Below are 27750 nucleotides of genomic sequence, written 5' to 3'. Positions count from 1 at the left end.
TTGGTATTTTCAAGGAAGGTCATGAAAAAAATGTAAAAGGACATTGGGGAGGGTCCAAACATCCAAAAATAGGGAAAAGTCGATATTTTCAGTACAGTAATGCACCAAAAGCTCTGAACCCCCCGCCCCCCCTGTAATAAATGATCGGTCAGTAATTTGTAACATTTGTCAGTAGTAGGCTGCACAGGATTTTTATGAGCAGAATGGTCTGAAACACTATGTGAGCAAAGGTGGGGGTTGGACACAAGCCCTATGCTCATAAAATAACATAACTTTAAATGCATAAAACGTTCATGCACACCCTCAACCTTTGATCTCCATGTGTCCAAGACTGTAGCATCTCCTGAGGCATCAGTGGCTTTGTTCGAAATATGCCTCTGTTCAACCAGCAGTGAATGGGTACCCGATAGGATGAGATGGTAATGTGTCTGTTAAGCTTCTAGCACCTGATGCAGCTTGGGTTGTATACTCCCTGGGGAGATGAGCATCAGTGGCTTTGTTCGAAATATGCCTCTGTTCAACCAGCAGTGAATGGGTACCCGGTAGGATGAGATGGTAATGTGACTGTTAAGCTTCTAGCACCTGATGCAGCTTGGGTTGTATACTCCCCAGGGAGATGAGAATGAACATTGAGTGCACACTGATCTATTGACCGGGGTAATAATAGGTAGGGCCATGAGCCATCATTACAAGACTCGGCAGCTACTGACAGATGTAACTAGTTATCCTGACCAAATTACAGCTCGCTGTGACTGTGAGACAGCTGAAGCCCAGGTTTGTCTGCGTTCTGGATCAGGTGGTAGAAGAAGTTGATGGCCTGCTCATAGTTCTTCACCGATATCCTCTCATTGTCGCCATGGAAGCGTGCCACGTCTTCTGGATACATGTACGTGGGCGAGAACCTGTAGATGTTGTTGGTGAGATTGATGTAGTGACGGGTGTCTGTGTTGCCAATCATCACACCTGGAAAATTGGGAAACATGAGTCAGATCATGGGGAGTCAGATCATGGGGCCTCTATGACATGGACTTTAGGATGAGGTGAAGTGATATGGGCTTTAACACTGAGTTCAGGACTACTGCACTTCTAGAGCCATGTGTACTTCCACACTTGTCCCGACCTACCTGGGGCCACTATGGCGTCCTTCCACACTTGTCCCGACCTACCTGGGGCTACTATGATGTCCTTCCACACTTGTCCCGACCTACCTGGGGCTACTATGGCGTCCTTCCACACTTGTCCCGGCCAACCTGGTTCTACTATGGTGTCCTGTCACACTTGTCCCGACCTACCTGGGGCTACTATGGTGTCCTTCCACACTTGTCCCGACCTACCTGGGGCCACTCTGGTGTCCTTCAACACTTGTCCCGGCCAACCTGGTTCTACTATGGTGTCCTTCCACACTTGTCCCGACCTACCTGATTCTACTATGGTGTCCTGTCACACTTGTCCCGGCCAACCTGGTTCTACTATGGTGTCCTGTCACACTTGTCCCGACCTACCTGGGGCTACTATGATGTCCTTCCACACTTGTCCCGACCTACCTGGGGCCACTATGGCATCCTTCAACACTTGTCCTGACCTACCTGGGGCTGCTGTGATGTCCTTCCACACTTGTCCCGACCTACCTGGGGCTACTATGATGTCCTTCCACACTTGTCCCGACCTACCTGGGGCCACTATGGCGTCCTTCAACACTTGTCCCGGCCTACCTGGGGCTGCTGTGATGTCCTTCCACACTTGTCCCGACCTACCTGGGGCTACTATGATGTCCTTCCACACTTGTACCGACCTACCTGGGGCCACTATGGCGTCCTTCAACACTTGTCCAAGCCAACCTGGTTCTACTATGGTGTCCTGTCACACTTGTCCCGACCTACCTGGGGCTACTATGATGTCCTTCCACACTTGTCCCGGCCAACCTGGTTCTACTATGGTGTCCTTCCACACTTGTCCCGACCTACCTGGGGCCACTATGATGTCCTTCCACACTTGTCCCGACCTACCTGGGGCCACTATGATGTCCTTCCACACTTGTCCCGACCTACCTCGGGCTACTATGATGTCCTTCCACACTTGTCCCGACCTACCTGGGGCCACTATGATGTCCTTCCACACTTGTCCCGACCTACCTCGGGCTACTATGATGTCCTTCCACACTTGTACCGACCTACCTGGGGCTACTATGGTGTCCTGTCACACTTGTCCCTGCCTACCTGGGCTACTATGGTGCCCTTCCACACTTGTCCCGACCTACCTGGGGCTACTATAGTGTCCTTCCACACTTGTCGGATGCTGTTCTTGATGACCTGGTAGCCGAAGTCGTCAGGTCCGTACGGGGACAATGGCAGAGATTCTTGAGAGTACTTCACTTCGATCTGAACTCGGTCATCATTGATCAATTTGCGGTCATAGTCTATTACCTGTGGTAACAGAGTTGGATTGTTTTATCAATACAGTCAGTTTCAAATGTAGAAAACACATCTGCTACAATCAGTTTCAGATGCAGAAAAGATGTCTGCTAATGTCAGTTTCAGGTAGTGAGAGCATGTCTGCTACAGTCAGTTTCATATAGTGAGACCACGTCTGCTACAGTCAGCTTCAGATAGTGAGATGTCTGCTACAGTCAGCTTCAGATAGTGAGATGTCTGCTACAGTCAGCTTCAGATAGTGAGAACACGTCTGCTACAATCAGTTTCATATGGAGAGAAGACATCAGCTACAGTCAGTTTCAGAGAGTGAGACCACGTCTGCTACTGTCAGCTTCAGATAGTGAGACCACGTCTGCTACAGCCAGTTTCAGATGCTGAGACCATGTCTGCTACAGTCAGTTTCAGATGGTGAGACCATGTCTGCTACAGTCAGCCTCACATAGTGAGACCACGTCTGCTGCAGTCAGCTTCAGATAGAGAGAAGATGTCTGCTACAGTCAGTTTCAGATAGACCATGTCTGCTACAGTCAGTTTCAGATAGTGAGACCACATCTGCTACAGTCAGTTTCAGATAGACCATGTCTGCTACAATCAGTTTCAGATAGTGAGACCACGTCTGCTACAGTCAGCTTCAGATAGTTAGAACTCGTCTGCTAGTCAGTTTCTGATGGTGAGACCATGTCTGCTACAGTCAGCTTCAGATAGTGAGACCACGTCTGCTACAGTCAGTTTCAGATAGTTAAACCATGTCTGCTACAGTCAGTTTAAGATAGAGAGATGTCTGCTACAGTCAGTTTCAGATAGACCGTCTCCTACAGTCAGCTTCAGATAGACCATGTCTGCTACAGTCAGCTTCAGATAGTCCATGTCTGCTACAGTCACCTACAGACAGACCATGTCTGCTACAGTCAGCTTCAGATACTTATTAACTTATACAAAGGGAGGTAACTGAATGTGTATCCTACCTCCTGGACAGTCTGTGCTGGGTGTATGCGGTGGTTGACGATAGCGACTGCCTCGGGGGGCATCACATTGTCCTGGAACATATTCCAGCAATCACATTGCTCAACAATACATTAGAAAAACTCTAATTCATAAGAAAAGATACAGTAAATTTATCAGGATCAGAAGACTTAACACAATTGACTTCAACCATACCTATCAATATGTTCCCATTTCAATAAAAATCTTTCGCCATTACTGGAATATTGATATTTTCATTTATTGTCCTTCATAAATGATCCCGACAAAGTTAGATGGTCAGACAAATATACATGTATCAATGGCTGGACCTTAACACTGGCATGAAACTTGTTTTCAGATAATGACTTCAAAACATTGATGGACCAGAATCAAACTAAATATATATCAAATGTTTGTTATCAAATTATAACTGACCACTATATTAACTATTACTTTTAAACATGATCCTCTAAAAAACGGTGTTATGTTTTACATCTGTCATAAATGACTGCTCCCTAAAGTGAACATATACTACAGAAAAACAGTTAAAGAATGGACAATTTTTTATAAGACTACCGTATTTGACCCATTAAGCGCCCAGGGCGCTTAAAAAAAGACAGAAAGAGTGGGCGCTTATTGGGGACAATTCAGGTCAAATTGGCATAAATTCATCAGTAAGCCTTACCATATTTTCTTGAGAAAAGTGCACACTTTTTAAAAAAAAACCACAGCTGTGTAGAAGGGGGTGCGCATTATACACGAATTAATGAGTTTTGATGTTTTTTCCCCCATGGAAAGACATTACTGTGAGCACGTAACAGGGGAAATACCATGTCAACAAATCCATACTGAAGTTCGCAAATTACTCATGTAATTACACTGTCTGGCTATAAAAAGTGTTCTTTGTATATCAGGACTTTTGTTTGTAACTTATTTCATGAATTTTATTCAAAATTCCTTTTAATATTGTTTTAATTAATTTCGGCGAAATTGTGTGTGAAGCGATCAGAAGATCGCACAACTCACCGTTATTAACAGCAACCACGGTCAGATTACCGCTATTGACGCCTTGAAACAAACTTTAGTTGACAGAGAATGGATACATATATCATAAATGCCATACTTTGAATCGTTAAAAGTCATATTTGTTTTTGTTGGACGATTCTATGTCAACACGTAATTCTCGCGATAACGCGATCACGTGCACGGGGACCTTGACGGTGACTGGTCAGACTGGTTGCATGTAAAAAATAATACCCGGCAATAGCGATCAGCTTTGGGTTATTATTATTTTAAATATGTTTAGTAAAAGCTGCATCTAAATTAACAAGATATTGGAATATATTATTCCTGATAAAAAAATAGTTTCAGATACAACTTTTGCCGATCCTTGCATTTAAAATCCTGTAAAGTTATATCATTGGGTGTGTCTTGACCGACTCACCGGTAGATTCCATGAAAACGAGTGTGCAGCTGATTGCTGTGTCCGGCTTAGTTTACGAGAAAATGCACAAGGTAATCTTAATCCCTGGATATAAAACGATGCCTAGCTGAACAAAAAATACAATTTAAACGGTAAATCAACATGTCTGGTGATTTTTTTATCTCAAATTTTGAATTTGTATACAAATTGACAAAGTTTCTCATCACCCGTTCGTTTGCCGGACTTCGCTGAAGGGGTACGGTGTAATTTTTTTCTGCTCATAATATTCAAAGTGACAAATATCTAAAATAAACAGAATACAGTCATGCCCCGCTTATACGGACTTCAAATATCCGGAAACCTCGGTTCCTGGACGATTTTCATTTAAAACGAAATAATTATCTATTTAAACTTTCGGAACGGGGGGGGGGGGGGGGGGGGCGCTTATTGGGGGAGGGGGGCTTAATGGGTCGAATACGGTATACTAAATCAAGCATGCCATGACATATGAACTGTAGTGTAATGAAAGAATCAGGGTGTTCTTCAACTTCTTTTCAGTAGTATATATAATGTACATGCATGGTTGTTGCAGGTATTGTTACTGAGTTTCCATACAACCAGAATTGGCGTTTCGACTGACCTTGATCCCTGCCTGGAACTGAGTGACCGATGTCACTGTCCGCAACACGGCATTAGTTGATGGCTTCCTTGACAACATCCTGAAACAGGAATATATATATATTTGATCAGCAAATAACAGACATTTCTCCCAAATCCCAGTACTACCGGGTACCCATATTGAGCAGATGGACTGAGTGAACTTGTTCAATGCTGCTATGAAAAGTGTTTTATCATATGTGTAGCATACTGTCAGAGGAAAGCCCAAAGTGACACAGGCATGGGTATGGTGTTCACTGTCCAAAGATCATAATTGGAGTGAAGCTGGGATTGCAAATCCATATCATCGGATCCAAGAATAGCAAAGGCACACAACTCTGAATAGAGAATTTCAGTAACTTATATGACCCAGCCACCCATACACCCCTCTACTCACCATGATACAATGTCATGTCTGAAATACTCACCCTGATACAAGGTCATGTCTGAATTACTCTCCATGATACAAGGTCATGTCTGAAGTACTCACCATGATACAAGGTCATGTCTGAAGTACTCACCCTGATACAAGGTCATGTCCGATGAACTCACCCTGATACAAGGTTATGTCTGAAGTACTCACCCTGATACAAGGTCATGTCTGAAGTACTCACCATGATACAAGGTCATGTCTGAAGTACTCACCATGGTACAAGGTCATGTCTGAAGTACTCACCATGGTACAAGGTCATGTCTGAAGTACTCACCATGGTACAAGGTCATGTCTGAAGTACTCACCATGATACAAGGTCATGTCTGAAGTACTCACCATGATACAAGGTCATGTCTGAAGTACTCACCATGATACAAGGTCATGTCTGAAGTACTCACCATGATACAAGGTCATGTCTGAAGTACTCACCATGATACAAGGTCATGTCTGAAGTACTCACCATGATACAAGGTCATGTCTGAAGTACTCACCATGGTACAAGGTCATGTCTGAAGTACTCACCATGGTACAAGGTCATGTCTGAAGTACTCACCATGATACAAGGTCATGTCTGAAGTACTCACCATGATACAAGGTCATGTCTGAAGTACTCACCATGATACAAGGTCATGTCCGAAGAACTCACCATGATACAAGGTCATGTATGAAGTACTCACCATGGTACAAGGTCATGTCTGAAGAACTCACCATGATACAAGGTCATGTCTGAAGAACTCACCATGATACAACCGGAGTGAACAACCACAGGTTCGACATGACCATGCGATGTGGGAAGTACATCTGTAAAAATAAGAAATCAAAACATCCATAAAACATTTTTCATAAACATGCACATTTTCATCTGTTAAAAGTCAGTGCATTGACGGTTCTGTTCTGTTCTCTCGCAGAAAATGGCGAGGAAAGCCGAGAGAGCAAGGGGGTTGTTGGCTGTTGTTTACAAACAAAGCGTCAGAACAGTCGATGTCCTGTCCCTTTAAGATCATGAAGTAAATACTTTTCTACAATTTTGTTAATATTTCATAAAAAAAATTCTAAGTCAGATAATTATTTTCTTTACACTTCTTTCTGATATCTTAATTTTGTCTTGTAATGAAGGATATTTCAGTTCTTTTGTTTCAGAAACCCTCTGCACCACCAATGGTAAAACTGGTGGTCCCTCTTTACTGTAGATGTTAGTGGAGCTAGTGTTACCTGAGACGCCAGGTGCTCAAACATGTCCTTCTCCGGTCCATGTCCGAACATGCTGGGGTGTCCGACTGTCTCCAACCTGCAGCAGAATACCAGCACATCACATGGCGGGGACTGGGCAGATACCTCTACAGACCCATGTGAGGGAGGGAGTTTCACGGGACTTAGATAGATGCACACATGATGGGGACTGGGCAGATATCTCTACAGACCCATGTGAGGGAGGGAGTTTCACGGGACTTAGATAGATGTACACATGGTGGGGACTGGGCAGATATCTCCCACAGACCCATGTGAGGGAGGGAGTTTCACGGGACTTAGATAGATGTACACATGGTGGGGACTGGGCAGATACCTCCCACAGACCCATGTGAGGGAGGGAGTTTCACGGGACTTAGATAGATGTACACATGGTGGGGACTGGGCAGATACCTCCACAGACCCATGTGAGGGAGGGAGTTACACGGGACTTAGATAGATGTACACATGATGGGGACTGGGCAGATACCTCCCACAGACCCATGTGAGGGAGGGAGTTTCACGGGACTTAGATACATGTACACATGGTGGGGACTGGGCAGATACCTCTACAGACCCATGTGAGGGAGGGAGTTTCACGGGACTTAGATAGATGTACACATGGTGGGGACTGGGCAGATACCTCTACAGACCCATGTGAGGGAGGGAGTTTCACGGGACTTAGATAGATGTACACATGGTGGGGACTGGGCAGATACCTCCCACAGACCCATGTGAGGGAGGGAGTTTCACGGGACTTAGATAGATGTACACATGGTGGGGACTGGGCAGATATCTCCCACAGACCCATGTGAGGGAGGGAGTTTCACGGGACTTAGATAGATGTACACATGGTGGGGACTGGGCAGATACCTCCCACAGACCCATGTGAGGGAGGGAGTTTCACGGGACTTAGATAGATGTACACATGGTGGGGACTGGGCAGATACCTCCCACAGACCCATGTGAGGGAGGGAGTTTCACGGGACTTAGATAGATGTACACATGGTGGGGACTGGGCAGATACCTCCCACAGACCCATGTGAGGGAGGGAGTTTCACGGGACTTAGATAGATGTACACATGGTGGGGACTGGGCAGATACCTCCACAGACCCATGTGAGGGAGGGAGTTTCACGGGACTTAGATAGATGTACACATGGTGGGGACTGGGCAGATACCTCCCACAGACCCATGTGAGGGAGGGAGTTTCACGGGACTTAGATAGATGTACACATGGTGGGGACTGGGCAGATACCTCCCACAGACCCATGTGAGGGAGGGAGTTTCACGGGACTTAGATAGATGCACACATGATGGGGACTGGGCAGATACCTCCCACAGACCCATGTGAGGGAGGGAGTTTCACGGGACACAGATAGATGTACACGTGGTGGGGACTGGGCAGATACCTCTACAGAGCCATGTGAGGGAGGGAGTTTCACGGGACACAGATAGATGTACACGTGGTGGGGACTGGGCAGATACCTCCCACAGACCCATGTGAGGGAGGGAGTTTCACGGGACTTAGATAGATGTACACATGGTGGGGACTGGGCAGATACCTCCACAGACCCATGTGAGGGAGGGAGTTTCACGGGACTTAGATAGATGTACACATGGTGGGGACTGGGCAGATACCTCCCACAGACCCATGTGAGGGAGGGAGTTTCACGGGACTTAGATAGATGTACACATGGTGGGGACTGGGCAGATACCTCCCACAGACCCATGTGAGGGAGGGAGTTTCACGGGACTTAGATAGATGCACACATGATGGGGACTGGGCAGATACCTCCCACAGACCCATGTGAGGGAGGGAGTTTCACGGGACACAGATAGATGTACACGTGGTGGGGACTGGGCAGATACCTCTACAGAGCCATGTGAGGGAGGGAGTTTCACGGGACACAGATAGATGTACACGTGGTGGGGACTGGGCAGATACCTCTACAGAGCCATGTGAGGGAGGGAGTTTCACGGGACTTAGATAGATGTACACATGGTGGGGACTGGGCAGATACCTCCACAGACCCATGTGAGGGAGGGAGTTTCACGGGACTTAGATAGATGTACACATGGTGGGGACTGGGCAGATACCTCCACAGACCCATGTGAGGGAGGGAGTTTCACGGGACTTAGATAGATGTACACATGGTGGGGACTGGGCAGATACCTCCACAGACCCATGTGAGGGAGGGAGTTTCACGGGACACAGATAGATGTACACGTGGTGGGGACTGGGCAGATACCTCCCACAGACCCATGTGAGGGAGGGAGTTTCACGGGACTTAGATAGATGTACACATGGTGGGGACTGGGCAGATACCTCCACAGACCCATGTGAGGGAGGGAGTTTCACGGGACTTAGATAGATGTACACATGGTGGGGACTGGGCAGATACCTCCCACAGACCCATGTGAGGGAGGGAGTTTCACGGGACTTAGATAGATGTACACATGGTGGGGACTGGGCAGATACCTCCCACAGACCCATGTGAGGGAGGGAGTTTCACGGGACACAGATAGATGTACACATGGCGGGGACTGGGCAGATACCTCCCACAGACCCATGTGAGGGAGGGAGTTTCACGGGACACAGATAGATGTACACGTGGTGGGGACTGGGCAGATACCTCTACAGAGCCATGTGAGGGAGGGAGTTTCACGGGACACAGATAGATGTACACGTGGTGGGGACTGGGCAGATACCTCCCACAGACCCATGTGAGGGAGGGAGTTTCACGGGACACAGATAGATGTACACGTGGTGGGGACTGGGCAGATACCTCTACAGAGCCATGTGAGGGAGGGAGTTTCACGGGACACAGATAGATGTACACGTGGTGGGGACTGGGCAGATACCTCCCACAGACCCATGTGAGGGAGGGAGTTTCACGGGACTTAGATAGATGTACACATGGTGGGGACTGGGCAGATACCTCTACAGAGCCATGTGAGGGAGGGAGTTTCACGGGACTCAGATAGATGTACACGTGGTGGGGACTGGGCAGATACCTCCACAGACCCATGTGAGGGAGGGAGTTTCACGGGACTTAGATAGATGTACACATGGTGGGGACTGGGCAGATACCTCCACAGACCCATGTGAGGGAGGGAGTTTCACGGGACTTAGATAGATGTACACGTGGTGGGGACTGGGCAGATACCTCCACAGACCCATGTGAGGGAGGGAGTTTCACGGGACTTAGATAGATGTACACATGATGGGGACTGGGCAGATACCTCCACAGACCCATGTGAGGGAGGGAGTTTCACGGGACTTAGATACATGTACACGTGGTGGGGACTGGGCAGATACCTCTACAGACCCATGTGAGGGAGGGAGTTTCACGGGACTTAGATAGATGTACACATGATGGGGACTGGGCAGATACCTCCACAGACCCATGTGAGGGAGGGAGTTTCACGGGACACAGATAGATGTACACATGATGGGGACTGGGCAGATACCTCCACAGACCCATGTGAGGGAGGGAGTTTCACGGGACTTAGATAGATGTACACATGATGGGGACTGGGCAGATACCTCCACAGACCCATGTGAGGGAGGGAGTTTCACGGGACTTAGATAGATGTACACATGGTGGGGACTGGGCAGATACCTCCACAGACCCATGTGAGGGAGGGAGTTTCACGGGACTTAGATAGATGTACACATGGTGGGGACTGGGCAGATACCTCCACAGACCCATGTGAGGGAGGGAGTTTCACGGGACTTAGATAGATGTACACATGATGGGGACTGGGCAGATACCTCCACAGACCCATGTGAGGGAGGGAGTTTCACGGGACTTAGATAGATGTACACATGGTGGGGACTGGGCAGATACCTCCACAGACCCATGTGAGGGAGGGAGTTTCACGGGACTTAGATAGATGTACACATGGTGGGGACTGGGCAGATACCTCCACAGACCCATGTGAGGGAGGGAGTTTCACGGGACTTAGATAGATGTACACATGGTGGGGACTGGGCAGATACCTCCACAGACCCATGTGAGGGAGGGAGTTTCACGGGACACAGATAGATGTACACATGGTGGGGACTGGGCAGATACCTCCACAGACCCATGTGAGGGAGGGAGTTTCACGGGACTTAGATAGATGTACACGTGGTGGGGACTGGGCAGATACCTCCACAGACCCATGTGAGGGAGGGAGTTTCACGGGACACAGATAGATGTACACATGGTGGGGACTGGGCAGATACCTCCACAGACCCATGTGAGGGAGGGAGTTTCACGGGACACAGATAGATGTACACATGGTGGGGACTGGGCAGATACCTCCCACAGACCCATGTGAGGGAGGGAGTTACACGGGACACAGATAGATGTACACGTGGCGGGGACTGGGCAGATACCTCCACAGACCCATGTGAGGGAGGGAGTTTCACGGGACTTAGATAGATGTACACATGGTGGGGACTGGGCAGATACCTCCACAGACCCATGTGAGGGAGGGAGTTTCACGGGACTTAGATAGATGTACACATGGTGGGGACTGGGCAGATACCTCCACAGACCCATGTGAGGGAGGGAGTTTCACGGGACACAGATAGATGTACACATGGTGGGGACTGGGCAGATACCTCCACAGACCCATGTGAGGGAGGGAGTTTCACGGGACTTAGATAGATGTACACATGATGGGGACTGGGCAGATACCTCCACAGACCCATGTGAGGGAGGGAGTTTCACGGGACACAGATAGATGTACACATGATGGGGACTGGGCAGATACCTCCACAGACCCATGTGAGGGAGGGAGTTTCACGGGACTTAGATAGATGTACACATGATGGGGACTGGGCAGATACCTCCACAGACCCATGTGAGGGAGGGAGTTTCACGGGACTTAGATAGATGTACACATGGTGGGGACTGGGCAGATACCTCCACAGACCCATGTGAGGGAGGGAGTTTCACGGGACTTAGATAGATGTACACATGGTGGGGACTGGGCAGATACCTCCACAGACCCATGTGAGGGAGGGAGTTTCACGGGACTTAGATAGATGTACACATGATGGGGACTGGGCAGATACCTCCACAGACCCATGTGAGGGAGGGAGTTTCACGGGACTTAGATAGATGTACACATGGTGGGGACTGGGCAGATACCTCCACAGACCCATGTGAGGGAGGGAGTTTCACGGGACTTAGATAGATGTACACATGGTGGGGACTGGGCAGATACCTCCACAGACCCATGTGAGGGAGGGAGTTTCACGGGACTTAGATAGATGTACACATGGTGGGGACTGGGCAGATACCTCCACAGACCCATGTGAGGGAGGGAGTTTCACGGGACACAGATAGATGTACACATGGTGGGGACTGGGCAGATACCTCCACAGACCCATGTGAGGGAGGGAGTTTCACGGGACTTAGATAGATGTACACGTGGTGGGGACTGGGCAGATACCTCCACAGACCCATGTGAGGGAGGGAGTTTCACGGGACACAGATAGATGTACACATGGTGGGGACTGGGCAGATACCTCCACAGACCCATGTGAGGGAGGGAGTTTCACGGGACACAGATAGATGTACACATGGTGGGGACTGGGCAGATACCTCCCACAGACCCATGTGAGGGAGGGAGTTACACGGGACACAGATAGATGTACACGTGGCGGGGACTGGGCAGATACCTCCACAGACCCATGTGAGGGAGGGAGTTTCACGGGACTTAGATAGATGTACACATGGTGGGGACTGGGCAGATACCTCCCACAGACCCATGTGAGGGAGGGAGTTTCACGGGACTTAGATAGATGTACACATGGTGGGGACTGGGCAGATACCTCCACAGACCCATGTGAGGGAGGGAGTTACACGGGACACAGATAGATGTACACGTGGCGGGGACTGGGCAGATACCTCCACAGACCCATGTGAGGGAGGGAGTTTCACGGGACTTAGATAGATGTACACATGGTGGGGACTGGGCAGATACCTCCCACAGACCCATGTGAGGGAGGGAGTTTCACGGGACTTAGATAGATGTACACATGGTGGGGACTGGGCAGATACCTCCACAGACCCATGTGAGGGAGGGAGTTTCACGGGACACAGATAGATGTACACATGGTGGGGACTGGGCAGATACCTCCACAGACCCATGTGAGGGAGGGAGTTTCACGGGACACAGATAGATGTACACATGGTGGGGACTGGGCAGATACCTCCACAGACCCATGTGAGGGAGGGAGTTTCACGGGACACAGATAGATGTACACGTGGCGGGGACTGGGCAGATACCTCCCACAGACCCATGTGAGGGAGGGAGTTTCACGGGACACAGATAGATGTACACGTGGCGGGGACTGGGCAGATACCTCCCACAGACCCATGTGAGGGAGGGAGTTACACGGGACACAGATAGATGTACACGTGGCGGGGACTGGGCAGATACCTCCCACAGACCCATGTGAGGGAGGGAGTTACACGGGACACAGATAGATGTACACGTGGCGGGGACTGGGCAGATACCTCCCACAGACCCATGTGAGGGAGGGAGTTACACGGGACACAGATAGATGTACACATGGTGGGGACTGGGCAGATACCTCCCACAGACCCATGTGAGGGAGGGAGTTACACGGGACACAGATAGATGTACACATGGTGGGGACTGGGCAGATACCTCCACAGACCCATGTGAGGGAGGGAGTTACACGGGACACAGATAGATGTACACATGGTGGGGACTGGGCAGATACCTCCCACAGACCCATGTGAGGGAGGGAGTTACACGGGACACAGATAGATGTACACATGGTGGGGACTGGGCAGATACCTCCCACAGACCCATGTGAGGGAGGGAGTTACACGGGACACAGATAGATGTACACGTGGCGGGGACTGGGCAGATACCTCCCACAGACCCATGTGAGGGAGGGAGTTACACGGGACACAGATAGATGTACACGTGGCGGGGACTGGGCAGATACCTCCCACAGACCCATGTGAGGGAGGGAGTTACACGGGACTTAGATACATGTACACATGGTGGGGACTGGGCAGATACCTCCACAGACCCATGTGAGGGAGGGAGTTACACGGGACTTAGATACATGTACACATGGTGGGGACTGGGCAGATACCTCCACAGACCCATGTGAGGGAGGGAGTTTCACGGGACTTAGATACATGTACACATGGTGGGGACTGGGCAGATACCTCCACAGACCCATGTGAGGGAGGGAGTTTCACGGGACTTAGATACATGTACACATGGTGGGGACTGGGCAGATACCTCCACAGACCCATGTGAGGGAGGGAGTTTCACGGGACTTAGATAGATGTACACATGGTGGGGACTGGGCAGATACCTCCACAGACCCATGTGAGGGAGGGAGTTTCACGGGACTTAGATAGATGTACACATGGTGGGGACTGGGCAGATACCTCCACAGACCCATGTGAGGGAGGGAGTTTCACGGGACTTAGATAGATGTACACATGGTGGGGACTGGGCAGATACCTCCACAGACCCATGTGAGGGAGGGAGTTTCACGGGACTTAGATACATGTACACATGGTGGGGACTGGGCAGATACCTCCACAGACCCATGTGAGGGAGGGAGTTTCACGGTACTTAGATACATGTACACATGGTGGGGACTGGGCAGATACCTCCACAGACCCATGTGAGGGAGGGAGTTTCACGGGACTTAGATAGATGTACACATGGTGGGGACTGGGCAGATACCTCCACAGACCCATGTGAGGGAGGGAGTTACACGGGACTTAGATACATGTACACATGGTGGGGACTGGGCAGATACCTCCCACAGACCCATGTGAGGGAGGGAGTTTCACGGGACTTAGATACATGTACACATGGTGGGGACTGGGCAGATACCTCCACAGACCCATGTGAGGGAGGGAGTTTCACGGGACTTAGATAGATGTACACATGGTGGGGACTGGGCAGATACCTCCACAGACCCATGTGAGGGAGGGAGTTTCACGGTACTTAGATACATGTACACATGGTGGGGACTGGGCAGATACCTCCACAGACCCATGTGAGGGAGGGAGTTTCACGGGACACAGATAGATGTACACATGGTGGGGACTGGGCAGATACCTCCACAGACCCATGTGAGGGAGGGAGTTTCACGGGACACAGATAGATGTACACATGGTGGGGACTGGGCAGATACCTCCACAGACCCATGTGAGGGAGGGAGTTTCACGGGACTTAGATAGATGTACACGTGGTGGGGACTGGGCAGATACCTCTACAGACCCATGTGAGGGAGGGAGTTTCACGGGACACAGATAGATGTACACATGGTGGGGACTGGGCAGATACCTCCCACAGACCCATGTGAGGGAGGGAGTTTCACGGGACACAGATAGATGTACACATGGTGGGGACTGGGCAGATACCTCCACAGACCCATGTGAGGGAGGGAGTTTCACAGGACTTAGATAGATGTACACATGGTGGGGACTGGGCAGATACCTCCACAGACCCATGTGAGGGAGGGAGTTTCACGGGACACAGATAGATGTACACATGGTGGGGACTGGGCAGATACCTCCACAGACCCATGTGAGGGAGGGAGTTTCACGGGACTTAGATAGATGTACACATGGTGGGGACTGGGCAGATACCTCCCACAGACCCATGTGAGGGAGGGAGTTTCACGGGACTTAGATAGATGTACACATGGTGGGGACTGGGCAGATACCTCCCACAGACCCATGTGAGGGAGGGAGTTTCACGGGACTTAGATAGATGTACACATGGTGGGGACTGGGCAGATACCTCCCACAGACCCATGTGAGGGAGGGAGTTTCACGGGACTTAGATAGATGTACACATGGTGGGGACTGGGCAGATACCTCCACAGACCCATGTGAGGGAGGGAGTTTCACGGGACTTAGATAGATGTACACATGGTGGGGACTGGGCAGATACCTCCCACAGACCCATGTGAGGGAGGGAGTTTCACGGGACTTAGATAGATGTACACATGGTGGGGACTGGGCAGATACCTCCACAGACCCATGTGAGGGAGGGAGTTTCATTGGACTTAGATAGATGTACACATGGCGGGGACTGGGCAGATACCTCCACAGACCCATGTGAGGGAGGGAGTTTCACGGGACTTAGATAGATGTACACATGGTGGGGACTGGGCAGATACCTCCACAGACCCATGTGAGGGAGGGAGTTTCACGGGACTTAGATAGATGTACACATGGTGGGGACTGGGCAGATACCTCCACAGACCCATGTGAGGGAGGGAGTTTCACGGGACTTAGATAGATGTACACATGGTGGGGACTGGGCAGATACCTCCACAGACCCATGTGAGGGAGGGAGTTTCACGGGACTTAGATAGATGTACACATGGTGGGGACTGGGCAGATACCTCCACAGACCCATGTGAGGGAGGGAGTTTCACGGGACTTAGATAGATGTACACATGGTGGGGACTGGGCAGATACCTCCACAGACCCATGTGAGGGAGGGAGTTTCACGGGACTTAGATAGATGTACACATGGTGGGGACTGGGCAGATACCTCCACAGACCCATGTGAGGGAGGGAGTTTCACGGGACTTAGATAGATGTACACATGGTGGGGACTGGGCAGATACCTCCACAGACCCATGTGAGGGAGGGAGTTTCACGGGACTTAGATAGATGTACACATGGTGGGGACTGGGCAGATACCTCCCACAGACCCATGTGAGGGAGGGAGTTTCACGGGACACAGATAGATGTACACGTGGTGGGGACTGGGCAGATACCTCCACAGACCCATGTGAGGGAGGGAGTTACACGGGACTTAGATAGATGTACACATGGTGGGGACTGGGCAGATACCTCCACAGACCCATGTGAGGGAGGGAGTTTCACGGGACTTAGATAGATGTACACATGGTGGGGACTGGGCAGATACCTCCACAGACCCATGTGAGGGAGGGAGTTTCACGGGACTTAGATAGATGTACACATGGTGGGGACTGGGCAGATACCTCCACAGACCCATGTGAGGGAGGGAGTTACACGGGACTTAGATAGATGTACACATGGTGGGGACTGGGCAGATACCTCCACAGACCCATGTGAGGGAGGGAGTTTCACGGGACTTAGATAGATGTACACATGGTGGGGACTGGGCAGATACCTCCACAGACCCATGTGAGGGAGGGAGTTTCACGGGACTTAGATAGATGTACACATGGTGGGGACTGGGCAGATACCTCCACAGACCCATGTGAGGGAGGGAGTTTCACGGGACTTAGATAGATGTACACATGGTGGGGACTGGGCAGATACCTCCCACAGAGGGAGTTTCTGAAGTGAGGCAGGTCTCAGACGTTTACCACTTCGGTGAGACCCACGAGCACAGTGCTGATAAACATCGAAACATGATGGAGCAAACCGGGATTCGAACCTACAATCATTGGGGTCTGGTGTGCCCAAGGGACACAACTCTACAAAACGAATTGTGATGCCTTAGACAATATGGGCACACATAATCCCTAAAAAAAGAGAGAAGTTTTTATCCATAAAAAAGTGTCATGTATTTATGTTCTTCCAACTCCTAATTGCCTGTCAAAGACTTCTCAAGATGGCTGCCAGATGAGGGAGGCAGTCAGGGACAACCTGAAGAAATCTTCAACAAGAAGATATCGTTTGAAAACCATTGGAATAACATCCAAAGAAAATTAAACAAATAAATTGCTCAGTTGTGATGGTCTTACAATGACGAAGTATCGACAGTACCTGTGTACAGCTCTTGCCAGGATTCCAATGGAACTCTCCCGGGGGGGCATGGAGGAATGACTAGCGCTGCCCTTGACCCTTAACCTCAAGATGACCTGACCCTTCTCCGATGTACCGATCCTGTTTTCAAAAATCAACATGTCAGATTCAGTGGAATAAAAAAAGTCATTTTTGAGACAAGGTGGCTTCGAAATTAACAGTTTTCAGTTGATAAATAAACTCAATACTCCATAGATGATTCACACATTTTCTTTGCACAGTTTAACAAAATGAAATGTTGCATGCCAGTTATTCAAGTATCTTCAGGGACTACGAGAGTTTAGCTACTCAGATTGGTCCTGACCAATTGTAATTTTTTATTGTAGCTAACAATGATCTAAGCCTGCATTAGCTTTGTGCAAGTGGATAACAATTGTAGCTGAAAACTAAAGATTGTTTAGTGCAAGTGGGCCCACGGGCATGTTCAACAAAGCAATCTTAGTGAACAGACTCATTACATGACAAGCAAGTGGCGTCACATCGAACATTATGACGTCACGGTATCTGCCAGCCAGAAATTATTGGTTTTTACAAGACGACAATCGGCCAATCAGATGGCTAGTCCACTAGAAATTAGAACCTGCGATGTTATTTGGATGAAATCAGATGGAACAGAAAATGAAAGCGAGTGAGAACAAGTGTGGTAGCTAGGAGGTGGTGAATTGGGGTTTAACGTCGATTATTGCACTTATATAGCGACATGAATGTACGTGTGTGTGTTTGTGTGGCTGCTTGTACTAGTCCGGACTGATGCCAATTTATAGTGCTAGCTCACTGAGATACCATGCCGCAGTTTAACATGAATACCCCACTCAGACACAGTATACTGACTTGGAGCCGACCAGTCCTTGTTTTAGCCCCTTAATGCCGAACGCCAGACAGGGTAACAACAAGTACCATCTTTTAACATCTTTTGGTATGACGTGGGCGGGGATCGAACCCTGGACCTTCGGCTCTCCGGGCGGACGCTCTACCACTAGACCACGGAGGCGGTCCCTATGGTAGCTAGGAATGATGGAGAGAGAATGCAGCTGAGAGCTGCTGCTATGCAACAGGGTGATGTAATTACTATGCTATACCTAGACCAGAAAAGACAAAAGAGGATAGAGGCTTGAGATGATTGAATCATGTCGACAACCATGGTGATGCACCCATCTTCCCAAGTCAAGGGAGTTAGTTACCTGACTATAAAAGTCCAGTTTCCACCCTTGCTGAATTTGCTGGAATTCCGGAGTTACATTTTGGCGTGACTAACTAGTCCAATCAAAATCTTGTATCCAACTAGACATCTGGTATGTAAACAACATTAATTTCAACATGCAGATTTCTGTTGACTACAGGATTTACAAAACATGTGAACCACCAACTGGGCATCAACAGATATTTTTATTACATTACATATCTTGCTTATCAATCAGATTATCTTGACTGGGCTCCCGATCACCATCAGGGCATGATGTCGCAGTCTCACCACCCGATCACCATCAGGGCACAATGTCATAGTCTCACCACCCAATCACCATCAGGGCATGATGTCATAGTCTCACCACCCAATCACCATCAGGGAATGATGTTATAGTCTCACCACCCATTACCATCAGGGCATGATGTCATAGTCTCACCACCCGATCACCATCAGGGCATGATGTCATAGTCTCACCACCCGATCACCATCAGGGCATGATGTCATAGTCTCACCACCCGATCACCATCAGGGCACGATGTCGCAGTCTCACCAGCCGATCACCATCAGGGCACGATGTCATAGTCTCACCACAAGTCACACAAGTGGCACAATCACATAAGTCATACAAGTGGCACAATCACGTAAGTCACACAAGTGGCGAAATCACGTAAGTCACACAAGTGACACAATCACAAAGGTCACACAAGTGGCACAATCACGTAAGTCACATAAGTGGCACAATCACGTAAGTCACATAAGTGACACAATCACGTAAGTCACACAAGTGACACAATAACGTAAGTCACACAAGTGACACAATCACTTAAGTCACACAAGTGGCACAATCACGTAAGTCACACAAGTGGCACAATCACGTAAGTCACACAAGTGACACAATCACAAAGGTCACACAAGTGGCACAATCACGTAAGTCACACAAGTGGCACAATCACGTAAGTCACACAAGTGACACAATAACGTAAGTCACACAAGTTGCACAATCACTTAAGTCACACAAGTGGCACAATAACGTAAGTCACACAAGTGGCACAATCACTTAAGTCACACAAGTGGCACAATCACGTAAGTCACACAAGTGACACAATCACGTAAGTCACACAAGTGGCACAATCACTTAAGTCACACAAGTGACACAATAACGTAAGTCACACAAGTGGCACAATCACGTAAGTCACACAAGTGGCACAATCACGTAAGTCACACAAGTGACACAATAACGTAAGTCACACAAGTGGCACAATCACGTAAGTCACACAAGTTGCACAATCACGTAAGTCACACAAGTGACACAATCACGTAAGTCACATAAGTTGCACAATCACGTAAGTCACACAAGTGACACAATAACGTAAGTCACACAAGTGGCACAATCACTTAAGTCACACAAGTGGCACAATCACGTAAGTCACAGAAGTGGCACAATCACGTAAGTCACACAAGTGACACAATAACGTAAGTCACACAAGTGGCACAATCACTTAAGTCACACAAGTGGCACAATCACGTAAGTCACACAAGTGACACAATCACGTAAGTCACACAAGTGACACAATAACGTAAGTCACACAAGTGGCACAATCACTTAAGTCACACAAGTGGCACAATCACGTAAGTCACAGAAGTGGCACAATCACGTAAGTCACACAAGTGACACAATAACGTAAGTCACACAAGTGGCACAATCACTTAAGTCACACAAGTGGCACAATCACGTAAGTCACACAAGTTGCACAATCACGTAAGTCACACAAGTGACACAATAACGTAAGTCACACAAGTGGCACAATCACTTAAGTCACACAAGTGGCACAATCACGTAAGTCACAGAAGTGGCACAATCACATAAGTCACACAAGTGGCACAATCAAGTAAGTCACACAAGTGGCACAATCACGTAAGTCACATAAGTGGCACAATCACGTAAGTCATACAAGTGGCACAATCAGGTATGTCACAGAAGTGGCACAATCACGTAAGTCACACAAGTGACACAATCATGTAAGTCACACAAGTGGCACAATCACTTAAGTCACACAAGTGGCACAATCACGTAAGCCACACAAGTGGCACAATCACGTAAGTCACACAAGTGGTTCAATCACGTAAGTCACACAAGTGGTTCAATCATGTAAGTCACACAAGTGGCACAATCACGTAAGTCACACAAGTGGCACAATCACGTAAGTCACATAAGTGGCACAATCACATAAGTCACACAAGTGGCACAATCACGTAAGTCACATAAGTGGCACAATCACGTAAGTCACACGAGTGACACAATCACGTAAGTCACACAATTACTGGAGGTAGCATGAAACACTCTCGCCCCTACGTGTGATGAGGACAGGGTGACTTGTTTACCTACATGGATGTGGTTGTCTTCATCCCCGGGACAATGCCATCCAGCACACACAGCCCCTCATCAGAGAGGAACTCCAGCCTCCTCACACCCCTCTGTGTCAGACGCTCAGCTATGGCAGCCGCCCCATCAGTTCCTGCTACCTGCAACAGATACCCGTGTTGTGAGTGAGTGACTTCCTGTGACAGGAACCCATGTTGTGAGTGAGTGAGTGACTACCTGCAACAGATACCTGTGTTGTGAGTGAGTGAGTGACTACCTGCAGCAGATACCCGTGTTGTGAGTGAGTGACTTCCTGTGACAGGAACCCATGTTGTGAGTGAGTGAGTGAGTGACTACCTGCAACAGATACCCGTGTTGTGAGTGAGTGAGTGACTACCTGCAGCAGATACCCGTGTTGTGAATGGGTGAGTGAGTGAGTGACTACCTGCAACAGAAACCCGTGTTGTGAGTGAGTGACTTCCTGAGACAGGAACCCATGGAGTGAGTGAGTGAGTGAGTGACTACCTGCAGCAGATACCCGTGTTGTGAGTGAGTGACTACCTGTGACAGATACCCATGTTGTGAGTGAGTGACTTCCTGTGACAGGAACCCATGGAGTGAGTGAGTGAGTGACTACCTGCAGCAGATACCTGTGTTGTGAGTGACTTCCTGTGACAGGAACCCATGGAGTGAGTGAGTGAGTGAGTGACTACCTGTGACAGATACCCATGTTGTGAGTGAGTGACTTCCTGTGACAGGAACCCATGGAGTGAGTGAGTGAGTGACTACCTGCAACAGATACCCGTGTTGTGAGTGAGTGACTTCCTGTGACAGGAACCCATGGAGTGAGTGAGTGAGTGACTACCTGCAACAGATACCCGTGTTGTGAGTGAGTGACTTCCTGTGACAGGAACCCATGGAGTGAGTGAGTGAGTGACTACCTGCAACAGATACCCATGTTGTGAGTGAGTGACTTCCTGTGACAGGAACCCATGGAGTGAGTGAGTGAGTGAGTGACTACCTGCAGCAGATACCCGTGTTGTGAGTGAGTGACTTCCTGTGACAGGAACCCATGGAGTGAGTGAGTGAGTGAGTGACTACCTGCAACAGATACCCGTGTTGTGAGTGAGTGACTTCCTGTGACAGGAACCCATGGAGTGAGTGAGTGAGTGACTACCTGCAGCAGATACCCGTGTTGTGAGTGAGTGACTTCCTGTGACAGGAACCCATGGAGTGAGTGAGTGAGTGACTACCTGCAACAGATACCCGTGTTGTGAGTGAGTGACTTCCTGTGACAGGAACCCATGGAGTGAGTGAGTGAGTGAGTGACTACCTGCAGCAGATACCCGTGTTGTGAGTGAGTGACTACCTGTGACAGATACCCATGTTGTGAGTGAGTGACTTCCTGCAACAGATACCCATGTTGTGAGTGAGTGAGTGACTACCTGCAGCAGATACCCATGTTGTGAGTGAGTGACTTCCTGTGACAGGAACCCATGGAGTGAGTGAGTGAGTGACTACCTGCAACAGATACCCGTGTTGTGAGTGAGTGACTTCCTGTGACAGGAACCCATGGAGTGAGTGAGTGAGTGACTACCTGCAACAGATACCCATGTTGTGAGTGAGTGACTTCCTGTGACAGGAACCCATGGAGTGAGTGAGTGAGTGAGTGACTACCTGCAGCAGATACCCGTGTTGTGAGTGAGTGACTTCCTGTGACAGGAACCCATGGAGTGAGTGAGTGAGTGAGTGACTACCTGCAACAGATACCCGTGTTGTGAGTGAGTGACTTCCTGTGACAGGAACCCATGGAGTGAGTGAGTGAGTGACTACCTGCAGCAGATACCCGTGTTGTGAGTGAGTGACTTCCTGTGACAGGAACCCATGGAGTGAGTGAGTGAGTGACTACCTGCAACAGATACCCGTGTTGTGAGTGAGTGACTTCCTGTGACAGGAACCCATGGAGTGAGTGAGTGAGTGAGTGACTACCTGCAGCAGATACCCGTGTTGTGAGTGAGTGACTACCTGTGACAGATACCCATGTTGTGAGTGAGTGACTTCCTGCAACAGATACCCATGTTGTGAGTGAGTGAGTGACTACCTGCAGCAGATACCCATGTTGTGAGTGAGTGACTTCCTGTGACAGGAACCCATGGAGTGAGTGAGTGAGTGACTACCTGCAACAGATACCCGTGTTGTGAGTGAGTGACTTCCTGTGACAGGAACCCATGGAGTGAGTGAGTGAGTGAGTGACTACCTGCAACAGATACCCGTGTTGTGAGTGAGTGACTTCCTGTGACAGGAACCCATGGAGTGAGTGAGTGAGTGACTACCTGCAGCAGAAACCTGTGTTGTGAGTGAGTGACTTCCTGTGACAGGAACCCATGGAGTGAGTGAGTGAGTGACTACCTGCAGCAGATACCCGTGTTGTGAGTGAGTGACTTCCTGTGACAGGAACCCATGGAGTGAGTGAGTGAGTGACTACCTGCAACAGATACCCATGTTGTGAGTGAGTGACTTCCTGTGACAGGAACCCATGGAGTGAGTGAGTGAGTGACTACCTGCAGCAGATACCCGTGTTGTGAGTGAGTGACTTCCTGTGACAGGAACCCATGGAGTGAGTGGGTGAGTGAGTGACTACCTGCAACAGAAACCCGTGTTGTGAGTGAGTGACTTCCTGTGACAGGAACCCATGGAGTGAGTGAGTGGGTGAGTGACTACCTGCAGCAGATACCCATGTTGTGAGTGAGTGACTTCCTGTGACAGGAACCCATGGAGTGAGTGAGTGAGTGACTACCTGCAGCAGATACCCATGTTGTGAGTGAGTGAGTGACTACCGTCAGCACATTCACAATCCAATGTGTGAGTGAGTGACTACCTGCAGCAGATACCTGTGTTGTGAGTGAGTGAGTGAGTGACTACCGTCAGCACATTCACAATCCAATGTGTGAGTGAGTGACTACCTGCAGCAGATACCCGTGTTGTGAGTGAGTGAGTGACTACCTGCAGCTGATACCTGTGTTGTGAGTGAGTGAGTGAGTGCCTACCGTCAGCACATGCACATTCCAATGTGTGAGTGACTACCTGCAGCAGATACCCGTGTTGTGAGTGAGTGAGTGACTACCGTCAGCAGATACCTGTGTTGTGAGTGAGTGAGTGACCACCTACAGCAGATACCTGTGTTGTGAGTGAGTGACTACCTTCAGCGGATACCCGTGTTGAGTGAGTGAGTGAGTGAGTGAGTGAGTGAGTACCTAAAGCCACAGTCATTCTGCCAAAACTACTTTCGAAGAGCAGGCGTGTCTCCATGTTTACATTTGGAATACGGAGATACACTTCCGCACCACTAACACCGTAGGTATGCATACAACAAACTGGAAGTAGCAGGTTGATTAGACAAGTCATGACCCGATGTAAGATCTTGTCTTCTATGCAGCTAAGCAAGCTTCACCAGCACAACACCCACCTCCTCATCATGACCGAACCCTACATAGAAGGATCTCTGGGGCTGAAATCCTCTCTTCAGCAGAAACTCCATCGTCTCAAGGATAGCCTGAACAACAAAAGACAAATTGTAATCTCTCAAAAATACTGATAATTCCAGACTATCTGTTAAATAGGTGAATAATGTGAAGGGTCATTAGGTACCTTACTAAATGCATCTGTTAAGTATAGTGAGGGGGTAGCAAGAATCTTAACTGCTATTTCACATTAACGCTCAACAGGGATTCAATAACACTCTGACAGCACATATACTACTCAAAAGAAGTTAAAAAACACCTTATTCTTCCCTATTGCTGTAGATAATTTGTCAGGGCATTTTAATTCATATCAAATTTAATTTTTATCTCCAGAATATCAAGTCCGTGGAGTAACCAGTGTGTCCATCTTCCCGAGGCAAGGGAGTTAATGGACTGTAAAAGTCCAGTTTCCATCCTTGAATTAGGCTGGAATTATGGAGTTACATTCTGGCTGGACAAACGAGTCTATGCATAGTCCAATCAAAATTGCTTTGCGACTGCAAGATTTGTAAAGCATGTATACCGTCAACTGGGAGTTGACAAATATTTTACAATTCTTTTCATGTTTTTAATCAAGGTCTTCAAGTGAATTAAAGCACTTCATGGGGAAAGACCCATTTTTTTACAATATAGATCTTGATTGTTTATGAGATCATCCTGACTGGATGCCGCCATTTTGTTTGAATCTGATTGGTCAATAGGAGGGACACAGAAGGGACATAACTCGTAATAGCCACTGATGGGGCTAGCATTGAGCCTGGAAATTCCAGTCTTGTTCGGCCAGGGTGGAAACTGGATTTTTATAGTCAGTGATTCTGGAAGATGCCTCAGCAGCCATTGTAGCACTTAAATTGTGTACTACAGTCAGCTGGGGTACTGGGGCATTGATTCCAAGCCTGACCTTTACTTCTACATGGTGACCATTACCATCACTCCATGCTTGTCATCAATGGTGCCACGCCCATAGATGAATCCATCCTTGATGTCGGCAGAAAATGGCGGCACCTCCCACTTTTCTGGTTCAGCCGGGACAACATCTAGGTGACTTGCTAACATGTACGGCGTTAACGTCTCATTGCTGCCTTTCACGAAGTAGAATAGACTGTAGTTATTGACGACCTCAAACTCCACAAGCGGCGATGAGTGCACTACAGGGAAGGCTGAAAAATAAACACACAAATGTTCGATAAAAATACGCTGGAACATTCGCTACCAAAGTGTTGTTAAGGAAGTGACGTCACTAGCTCAATCTGTCTTATTACCAACATAGCTGGAATTCTTTCAGTTGTGAATAAAAGTTTGGGTGAGATCAGTTTAAAAAGCGTGGCCTTGTACTAATGAGCCATCAATACACCTAACTGAATTAGAAGACTATCCTAAATGATATTTTGACTGAAAAACATTTTTCCAGTGTATTAAGATAGGGGTGGGAAGTAATTAAGCTATCAGGCATCCCCCGGGGTATTTGAGGTAGCACATAGCAAAGTGAGACGAGAACTGGTGATATGACTGCTTGTTTCAGTCATGAAAGATCAGGGTAAACTATATGGATATTGTGTGATTGGAACCAGACTTAACAGGACACACACAGTAAACAGTCCATTCATGAGATTTTCACCTGTTTCATTTTGGACAAGTCAACATATTTAGACAATGATATGACATGAAATATTAAACTTTCATTGAGAAAATATCCAAAAATGTGAAATGTTTTCCAAGACCTCAAAGAGTTAGCGCTAAAGTCTCTTTGATCTGTAAAACAATATTTTCATGCAAGGATACGTCAGTGTACAACAGAGGTCTCGCCAGTAACAAGGATATGTCAGCGTACAACAGAGGTCTCGCCAGTAACAAGGATATGTCAGCGTACAACAGAGGTCTCGCCAGTAACAAGGATATGTCAGTGTACAACAGAGGTCTCGCCAGTAACAAGGATATGTCAGTGTACAACAGAGGTCTTGCCAGTAACAAGGATATGTCAGTGTACAACAGAGGTCTCGCCAGTAACAAGGATATGTCAGCGTACAACAGAGATCTTGCCAGTAACAAGGATATGTCAGTGTACAACAGAGGTCTCGCCAGTAACAAGGATATGTCAGTGTACAACAGAGGTCTCGCCAGTAACAAGGATATGTCAGTGTACAACAGAGGTCTCGCCAGTAACAAGGATATGTCAGTGTACAACAAAGGTTCCAGCAATATTCCAGCTATATGATGGTGACCTGCACATTATAATCTCGATCTGACAGAACACTGGCTGATCCATTTCAGCTGGTTCTACAACAATGTGTTCCTGGGGACCGATGGTAACCGGGTGGCCAGGTGTTAAATAGGATACGTAGGTTACGGCAGAACTACACTTCACTACACAAACTGTACATTTAAGCTACCCATAGTATGACATCATGACATGCATTGTTTCACACAAATATGTATATTTCACAAATCAAAAATACCTGAAATAATGAAATTTTGCATTTTAAGCAATTCATCTCTGTCATATATGCCCTTTTCTTTGGATACGGTTTTGAACCTTAAAGCTTTTTTAAATCTTTGTATTATTTCTTCTGTTGCTTCGATGAAATCCTCATCATTAGAATCACAGATTTGAACATCGTCGATTCGCACAGAGAGGGTAAAAGTCCGAATGAGAACTATAGCTGTTAAAACGAAAATAACACTACACGAAATTGTCAACACAAGACGGCATGTGGAAGCCGCCAT

The 27750-nt window shown here is 48.3% G+C and overlaps 1 protein-coding gene across 1 annotated transcript; it reads right to left on the bottom strand.

Moving 5' to 3' along the window:
• Positions 1–78: 78 nt before the first annotated feature.
• Positions 79–27750, bottom strand: LOC139445733 (N-fatty-acyl-amino acid synthase/hydrolase PM20D1-like). Its single transcript, XM_071226938.1, has 11 exons — positions 27483–27750; positions 25954–26186; positions 24972–25058; positions 21530–21666; positions 17919–18038; positions 7121–7196; positions 6648–6709; positions 5459–5537; positions 3398–3469; positions 2258–2423; positions 79–963 (listed from the first exon to the last, which is right to left on the bottom strand). Exons 1-11 carry the CDS (start codon positions 27748–27750, stop codon positions 737–739), a joined length of 1527 nt encoding a protein of 508 aa, XP_071083039.1. The 3' UTR covers positions 79–736.

Source organism: Haliotis cracherodii, unplaced genomic scaffold (genome assembly GCF_022045235.1).
Source record: "Haliotis cracherodii isolate W230 unplaced genomic scaffold, xgHalCrac1.p SCAF_6, whole genome shotgun sequence".
Classification (NCBI taxonomy): domain Eukaryota; kingdom Metazoa; phylum Mollusca; class Gastropoda; order Lepetellida; family Haliotidae; genus Haliotis; species Haliotis cracherodii.
Note: the sequence above shows the minus strand (reverse complement) of the source record. Positions and strands in the feature narration are given on the sequence as shown.

What these genes read in the sequence shown, in the direction of transcription:
- LOC139445733 (XM_071226938.1), bottom strand. Translation starts at nt 27,750, where the DNA reads ATGGCGGCTTCCACATGCCGTCTTGTGTTGACAATTTCGTGTAGTGTT. An exon ending in TTCACTCCGGTTGTATCATG is followed by an intron (nt 5,538 to 6,647) that starts GTGAGTTCTTCA and finishes TTCCTGTTTCAG; the next exon opens with GATGTTGTCAAGGAAGCCAT. An exon ending in GGACACTATAGTAGCCCCAG is followed by an intron (nt 964 to 2,257) that starts GTAGGTCGGGAC and finishes CCAATTTTCCAG; the next exon opens with GTGTGATGATTGGCAACACA.